General features: G+C 33.4%; 1 protein-coding gene across 1 annotated transcript; it reads left to right on the forward strand.

The window, feature by feature from the left end:
- Window positions 1–4,757: 4,757 nt before the first annotated feature.
- LOC133205560 (uncharacterized) lies at window positions 4,758–9,271 on the forward strand. Its single transcript, XM_061341396.1, has 2 exons — window positions 4,758–4,960; window positions 7,818–9,271. Exons 1-2 carry the CDS (start codon window positions 4,904–4,906, stop codon window positions 9,231–9,233), a joined length of 1,473 nt encoding a protein of 490 aa, XP_061197380.1. The 5' UTR covers window positions 4,758–4,903; the 3' UTR covers window positions 9,234–9,271.

Consider the following 9,271-nt stretch of genomic DNA (forward strand, 5'->3'; position numbering starts at 1 on the left):
GTAAAATAAAATTACTGAACATCTAGATGAATAGCTGTAATGATTTAATAATGCCCAAAATAAATTTTAAAAAACCCCGAAGAGGTTCAGAAATACAGGTATGTTAATTAACGTACACACAGAATGCATAGTCTCTGCAGGCATAAAATTGCAAGCATTTCCTTTTTTTGGATCCCCAAAGATCAGGGGAGGGGGGTCTTCAACATTCATTAACAAATTTCATAGGCGGATTTATTGAGTTTATTTTGCTTTTGGAAGTTGTTTTTTTTTTTTTTAATTTTTCTTAAATTTTAGATTTTGGTACCCATTTTTGCATTTCTCCTATAAAACTCATTTAACAATAAAATGTTTTTTTTTGGTTATTAACTACGGTACGGGAATTAACGTTGCAGCTGTTGCAGAAAAATACACAACCCGCTTAAAGTTAACATTTAATTTATCTCGGCCTTTTTAAAGTGTCAAGAATTTTTTACTTAATTACAAATTAAGTTATACCCTGCATGTAGATTTCAATTTACGTTCGTTTAGATCTAAGGGCAGGTTATTCCAACTGCATAAAAGTACCAAAGAAGTACAACTCTTAAAAAATAAAACTCCTCCTTTACAAGCTTAATTTTAATTCGAAAACAGACAAATTAATATTCAATGAAATGAATCATATTCAAACGGAATCACTGTTATCAGTAAAATTATAACTCTCAGAACAAAAATTTGTTAATAACAGGAATGCATTTCTTCGCACCAAAAAAGAGATCCAGATCCACAACAGCATTTATATTTCCGGTCTACGCAAGCGCACTCGTTCTCGTACCAGATATGCCCCTCTTTGTCCTTACAGACGGTGCCTCTCTTTCTGATGAGGTGGTTCTTTCCCGTGTGGTAGGCTTCTCCAACCACTGACAATAATAGCAGCAAGAAAATGATTCGAACACCAGTGTGGCCCTGCATGTTTGTTGAACGCTGAAAAAATGTATGAATAGTTGCATTTTTGTGGTGATCGCTTCTCTCTATAGTTTCTTTTTCTATGAGAATGTAGATGTCATATAGAAACCAAGATTGTATATGAGACTCATACATAATCTTGGTTTTTAAATGACACATAAAATCGTTAATTTGTCATTCTAAGAGTTTAAAGACAGAATCAGAATTAGACAATTTTTATATGTATAAAAACTATACATAGTACAATGTATTTGAGCGTTAGAAGATTTCTATATTGTGTAGATTTTAAATCGACTTTGAAAGTTGTTACAAATAGCTACTCATAACCCACACCTTCGTGTAAATAGCAAGAAGTAAATAGAATTTTATAAATAAGTGCTTGACAACGATAAGTTATAAAACACATAATTCACTCATAACCGAACAGTCCTCAACTATTCCCCCTTGTACCCAGTAATAACGCTTCAGTGTTTTACAATTCAAAAATATAATTTACAATACATTATTTATGTCATCATTACACCAGAATTGATATACTTACCTTAATGACTATCCTGTTTAAATTTCTCCGGTTCACAATTTGTTTTGAGTGCGTTTTAATTACTTTTTAGTTTTATATGAAGACAATATTGATGAAATGAAAACCTTAATTTTTTTTTTATAGTTACACAAAACTGACCCTAATGGTAACATATATATACCGTACTTTATTACGTATATCTACGCAATTGACTATATTTGGGGAAAAAAAATAGGTTTGAATAATTTTTGTATACTTATCAATTTTTAATAGGTTACATATGTGTCGTTTTCAAAATATTTTTAATCTGAAGTGAGTATCCTTGACAAATCATAATCAAAATGATATTGAGATTTGATAAACGACACATGTGTATCCGCGAAACAGATAGAGATTAAAACTATTTTTTGGATATGAATAAAATCCTATCCATCAAATATTTAAGTGACAAAATAAAGTTCATCACCCACCTGTTCACTCATCATACAACATTTCAAATGGAAATTCATTTACATCCAGGGAATATTTTCTCCTTTAATTATTACTAAATCCACTTCCCCAAGTAAATCCATTTACTCTTAACTAGAAAGAACAGATTTTTGAAGAAAAAATCTGAAGCAGTGGGATCTAGAAATATAGTTACCATGATATTCAGATCGATAATACAATATTATTTAACGTACTTAAACCTACTTTATACAATTATATATCATAGATATAAATAATAAAAATATAAAATGTATTTCTTTGTTAATGCGCGTGAGCGGGTTATTATTATTTTTTTTACAACGGCTGCAACCGTTATTATTTCCAGCATTAACAAACAAAGAAAGCATTTTATTGTTCAAATAACAGGATTTTCATTTTATGACATTGCCAAATGTAAAATACTGAAGTATTAGACATAAAGGAGAATGGCTCTCTGATACCTGTTTATATCATTTTTTATGACAATAGGGGATTAATCCTAGTACTATTGTATATAGTTCGTTGGATTCCTTGTGTCGTGCATAGTTAATTTTTCCTGAAGATGATATATTTTGTAACTTAGTTACGGTTCAAAAAGAGGCAAGTCTGTAAAAATGCTTAAGTTTAATATCACATCATAAAGCTAAAGCGCAAAATATTTCACAGAACCTTTTGCAAAAATAAATAAATAAAAAAAATAAGCAAATAAATAAAATATTTTTTTAAAAAATAAAATAAAATAACAAAATACTTACAGGATTTCTCTGTTTCCTTGTTGTAGGACTGGTTGGCTCTAAGTGATGGAACTGACCATCTGCGACTCTTTATCCTCAGTAGAATTTACGCAGGTCACATTGTCTGAAGGCAATAAATATACATATTGCCCTTGCAGATGTTCTGTAATTGAAGCAATTAAGTAAAATCTAGCACAAGCTGTGATGTCAATTCATGTTAATTTAGTTGGGATTTTTGTAATTCTGTCACTCGGTTCAGATAAAACCAACAGCTAAATGCCATGATACATGTATGTTCAAAATGCAAAGTCCCCCCCCCCCCCCTTTATCAAACAAAAATCATGGCTAAAGATACACAGTAACCCTTGCCGTTATCACGACAGTCGACAAACCTTTTAGTTAGAACAATAACAATATTTTCATTAAATAATGATAATAAACAGCAGTAGGGATGTGTTTTACAAAAGGACTTAAATTACGACTAAGACCAACATTTATGTTTACAATAATTTCCTTCACTAATTAATTTGAGAATGATATTAATCTTATTTGTTAACATTTTGAAAGATATTTTTTGGACAAACATTTTTTCACTTAGAACTATTTTGTTTGCCAGATTTATGTTTATAGATTATATATTTACAATTTTACATCTTTAATTTAAAAGTTGAAAACCAATATAAATCGCTATAAAATAATTCCAGACCTCTATGAAATACATGTACGTCCGGTCGACCTCGTGTACTCTGGTGAAGTACGATTTACATAATTGAACGAATTAATTATCGCTTATTAACAACAACGACAAGTCGCCCGCGTGGCGCAGTGGTTAGAGCGTCTGCTCTAGAGTCGCAAGTAAGGAGTTAATCCTTACGTCGCGGGTTCGCATCCCACTGTGGGACGTGGAGACCGGTCCTTCGGATGAGGTCCCGTGTCGCAGTAGGTGTTGGCACGAAAAAGATCCCTCACTGCTCAATGGCCGTAAGTGCCGAGCATATGACAAACCGGCAAGTGGTGGCGTCTCCATATGAGTGAAAAATTCTCGAGAGGGACGTTAAACAACATACAAACAAACAAACAACAACGACAAAGTAGTAAATCGTACAATGTTAACGTTGTACTGTCTCAAATTAGCATAACTTAAAATGATGAAAAGAAACAATTTGAAAGATGATATAAAAGGGAAAATTTTAAATCTCTTATAAATTTAGAACTTTTTTGTTTAGACATATTAATCGGGTAATAGGAATAATAAACAATAATGTAAGTAATAAATACAAATGTTTGGGTTATTCAAAAATTGATAATGTGAATTAATTGTAAAAATTACACCATTTAAAGCGAATGGTCTTGACTTGTTTGTTAAAATCAGGAATTTAACAAATTGTTCCGCGTCATATTTGGGCATAACTTTTTTGCAAAAATCAGCGAGATATTTGGCAGATATTGAACAAAAGACACATGGCGAGACGTAGAAATTATCACTTTTTGACTAGCTTTTGCTCATTTTGAGTATACATATATTATTTTGTGTGTTAATGGTTCCGGAATTTATAGTTTACCATTATTCCTCTAAGACTGGGCCTTTCAAATTGCTAGAACTTGAAAATACAAGTTAGAAAAAGCGGAAGATTAAAATACTTACATATATTGCCAACATTCAAAATCTTACCCAATTGTGAAGAAAATTTTGATTGTTTATGTTAAAGGAAGGCTGGGGGGTCTTCACGTAAAAGAACTACATATAAGTATTTCAGGATTTGGTTTGAAAGAGGTTCATATGGTAACCCGCAAAACAATATGAAGTTATACTTTGTAGATATGCACTATAAAACAAATTCCAGCACTCGGGTCAACGTATTCGAAAAGACGAAAGTTTTACAGCAATGAGTTTCAACATACAGCTTTAAAGTCTTATCAAGAAGCAATGGTAAAGTATTTTTAAAATTAAAAAAAAATCAATTTTTGTGGGCATTTTAAAGTTCCTTGACATGCCGGTGATAGAAGACTACCTGTACACTGATCAGATAAACCAATCAATCGCCAGTGACGTGTGCATTAAACACTTTGGAATCACATTCCTTGTCTCAATACAGTCTGCAAGGAAACATGGACCTTACGTTATTCAAACAGTGGACACTTTAATTCACAGTAATCCACTGCGATCTATATACACGAACAACTTGTACTTATAACTTGGAGTAAACTTGCTTCTATACGATGAATTAAGTAATACGCGATGGAGAGAACGGATTGTTTAAATAACAACTTGGATCGATCAAGTTCTAGCATAAAGGTAAGTGTGTATTTTTTTTTTTTTTTTTTTTTTTTTTTTTTGGCACTAATTATTTAAAGTTTGTTTTCAAAATGTTTTCATTGTTTCGATACATATATTTGATTTTGAAGGAATTTTGCTAGAAGATGGAGTGATGGGGATGGTGGGGTGGGGGTGTTAGGAGAATGCTTTATCTTTAACATTTATTTTTCAAGAGAGAAAAACAGTAAGTCCTGTAGTTTAATCAAAATAATTTCAAAAATAAAGTTCATTATACGATACTGGTTTTACGGAAGAAAAAAAGACAAGGTTCTTTTTTAGTAATTGCGTAAATTTCAAGTCGGAATTTTGAAATGAATAATAATTTTCTTATAAAAGCTCCACAGTTGGTTCTGTATTATTTTTTTATGTATTCGATAAGGTCACGAATTTAAAGAACCTTCAGTAATATGATACAGTAAATCATTATAACCGTGAATTTATTTAAACCGAAATGTAAACATTTTTTCTTATTAAAACTACGTAAGTATTGTTGAAATTCAGCCTTTTCACGTTACCAGATCATTTTCAGCATATTCGTGGATTCACAACAGGCAAGGTTTTGAAATTCAAATTGTCTAAATGGTTTTGTATAATAGTTTTAAAAAAATCGACAGAAGAGAGCCTTGAGTTTAATCAAGCAAATTACCCAAAACTGGGAAATGATTTATGTCTATCGATGCAATGTATCGAGGGGCATTAAACTTCCAATAAAAATACGAAAACAATTTAAAGCCCACGAAATTTTCAAGTTGTTTCATATTCTGTTGAAAGCTGTTAAATGAAAATAAGATCGTAGAACCTCTTATGTCAGCTTATCTGTTAGAACTATACAAGATCAACATTTACGATGTGATCCCATAAAACATTATCGTCAATTTAAAGTTCAGTAAATGCCAATTTCCTACAAAAAAGCGCCAATGTGCTTTGGGGGTCGGGTTATACATAATGGAAATTCATTTTGTGAAAGATTAAATTTTCTTACTTTGACCATTGATGCTAGAAGTATTCAGCTGCCGCTTTGTTAATTTGGACTTTTTCCTCACCCATAAACATATTTAAGAAAGGATGATTTTACTTCGATATAAGTATTTTGTCTTTTCGTGACGCATTTACGTATACACATTGCATGATTAAATTAAAGCTTCTCAAACACATAAATTGTAGTGCCTTTAAAGATCAGCTTATAAACAGTTTAACAGCGGTCCGGGGGTTGAAAAATGATAGGGGAAATTACAAAGTCATACAGACACAGTTTTTCGAAGAAGTTTAACTTTATTACGAAAAACGTTGTCTAAACAGAGAGATAAGAGCAGCGTACGTAGGGTTTACTTTTGGGTTTAACACAGTTGTATTTGAAGCTCGAGAACAAACAACTCATCTAGTATCCTTATACAGGCAAAGAACATTCTACGTCATCAGTTTTATACTGATACTCCTCAGTAACTATCCCCTCAGCTAGCCATTTGTTTCCTCATTTTTAGTGAGGATTGGAGAGGATGAGGAAGTATATAGCTACAATCCATATCTCCTGACAAAAAAAAACTGCTTTTTCGTTAAAGTCACGCTGTAAAAATGGAAGTTTTATGCAGACGAATAAATGCCAAAAGTTAAACACATTTATTTGCAATAAACTGTATTTTATGCATTCAATTAGTACAAAAATAATTTCTATTATTACGCAATTCGGACACATGGAAGCTGTTATATTGTGCAATGCTCCGTTTTCAACCCATCATGTACATGTAATAGTTAAATTTTATTGTCGCTGTTTTATCGATCGACAACAAAGGACTGGCATCAATGAATCCTTTCTACAGAAAAAAAGGAAGATTGATTGAAAGCCTTGGGGGATTGCAGCGTATTGCATCAATAGTTGCATTTCAGATTCCTCCAATATCGTCGAATTCATTACTTTCTTTTTTCGTTCACCGTTTTTTTTTTAAGCAAACTATTCCAATTCTGGATGACATGTGAAATATGAAGTGTTGTAATGATAAATTAGTTCTGTACTGATTATCACAGATAAAATCAAACCATTCAACAATTATTGTCCTAAAACTTAAGTGATTTAAGCATCCTTTGATAGGACACTGATGGCCAACAGAGTGTGTGATTTAACCTTAGATCTAGAATTGTTAAACCGTGAGCTATCTGAACTGGACCAGCGTCAAATATTTAGTCTTTATCTGATTAATTGATTACATCATGTACTGTCAAAATGTGATTGTCAGTCAATCGGATTACATACCAGTATATTTCAATACACAATTTGGTGTTCAATACACGTATCGATATCTGTTAACCTTAACAACGTACTGAATTATGCAGTAGAAGAATAAGTCTCTCAACGTTCTGAACAGATTGCAGGACTACATTACGATAAATAATGATTGTTGTGGTCAGTCAACAGTTGTCGACACGTTAATAAAACTTGACTGAAATAACTTAATTTACACATAACTATTGATCCATGCACGATAATAGTCACTCGTTCTCTACAACAGTCAGTTATGTGAAATACATGTATATCAGTGTTCTTAGCTTGATTAGTCTTAAGGCTGTCCTCACCAAACATTACCAACAGCTAAATCATAGATTATACCCTAAATATATACTATCAGAAATAACAGCAATAGAAACGAATTCTGAAGCAAAATGTCTTCTGTGGACGATAAATTCTTTAATTTAGATATTAAATCATTCACTTTGCCCTGATCTTATACATACAGCAATTCACTGCATTAACTGTTTTTCTTCCTGTCCATTTCGAAAATTCTGTCTTTTTAGCCATTAAATTGCACATATAAAAGATTTCTCTTTTCTTTTTATTTTCCAGAAACCCCATGTAGCGACAAAGATTACAGATGTTTATCTAGAGGACGAAACCCTGACACTCTGGCTCCCAGCAACTGACAGCAAACAGTATCATCTTATACCTGAAACTATCAGAGGAGAAGAATGGGCACTGCTTCTTCAACTTTACTACACAAAGTTCGACTGTGTTAGTTGTGTTCTGCCTTTCGATGAAGCAGTCCCAGTTATTACTCACCAAGCCACTACCTTGCTGCCCACTCAGGATTACTCCATTCTCCGAAACTATCCTAGAATTAAGGGCTTATGGTTCCGACCTGATCGATCCGATTCCGTTGGACTTGACGACGAGTCTGTTGTTGGAAATATCAAATTCTCCTTTACCTTCCCAGAGCAGGAGAAAGAAAATCTCTTAAGCAACATGAACATTTACTTCCTTGAGGTCTTGGATTATGAATCCGATGACAAATCGGTGTCGAGGTTCCTCATTACCAAAGAAACGTACGCAGAACTTCCAAAGTATGATATCTTTAAACCAGGCGGACCAATTTTTATTAAAAAGGAGAAGAATGAGGAAGGGACAGAATCAGAAACCTACTACTTTCTGAAAATTTGTCAGAGTTACCAAGGCAAAGCAATGGAACACGTAGTAGAACTGATCCTTGAAGAAGACCCATGGCCGATGTGTAAAGTATCGTCAGTGACGCACAAACCACTCTGCAGTCGCTCATCAGTCCATGATCATACCGAGGATTTAACCAGGGAACATCATTTTAACATGCGATATTTTGGGGCACCTTGGGACCAAGCCCTGGCCGGACTTTTTGCGTGGTCACTTAGGGCAAACATTCCTTGGTTAGTGTACGAGAGACTTCACGAAAACATTAAGGGTTCAGTAAATCTGGCGGCTTTGACAACACCCTTTCATCAAGTTTTCACTGCAAAAGTCCCAGCAATATGCAGCAAGAAAATCGATCTGCTCTTTCAGCTTGCACCATTTGTTGATAAGTGCGAAAATCAGCAGGACCTGGTTCAACTTAAAGAGCTTCATAGTTCTCTTCATCGCTGTAGTGCCTCTTGTACGTTTAAAAGTTTGAAAAATATAGAAATGAACAAAATTCTGTCACCCTATTTGTCTTTGCTAGAAAGAATTATCGCTTGCGTTTCAACTGCTGTCAGGAAAGAATTAATGAACGCCCTTCTACCATGGTCAGTGATGGCATACCATTTTCATGATCACCAGATTGAAAGTTGTATGAAAATGGTAGGATTCATTTACCAACTTGAAGGAATACGGAATATAAATAGACCACCTGAATCCTCATTAAACAGTTCTTTCTTCTTCCCCTCTACATCTGGGGGCTACACCACTGACGTCACATCCGGGATACATTCATTGAGCACGTCACCAGTCATGTGGGAGGAGGAGATGAGTCCTTAACCAACTCTTACATATTGTTATGATTTAGACATTTCATT

This window comes from Saccostrea echinata, unplaced genomic scaffold, assembly GCF_033153115.1.
Source record: "Saccostrea echinata isolate AGI-Se365-2 ecotype Australia unplaced genomic scaffold, CSIRO_AGI_Sech_v1 ptg000054l, whole genome shotgun sequence".
NCBI lineage: Eukaryota > Metazoa > Mollusca > Bivalvia > Ostreida > Ostreidae > Saccostrea > Saccostrea echinata.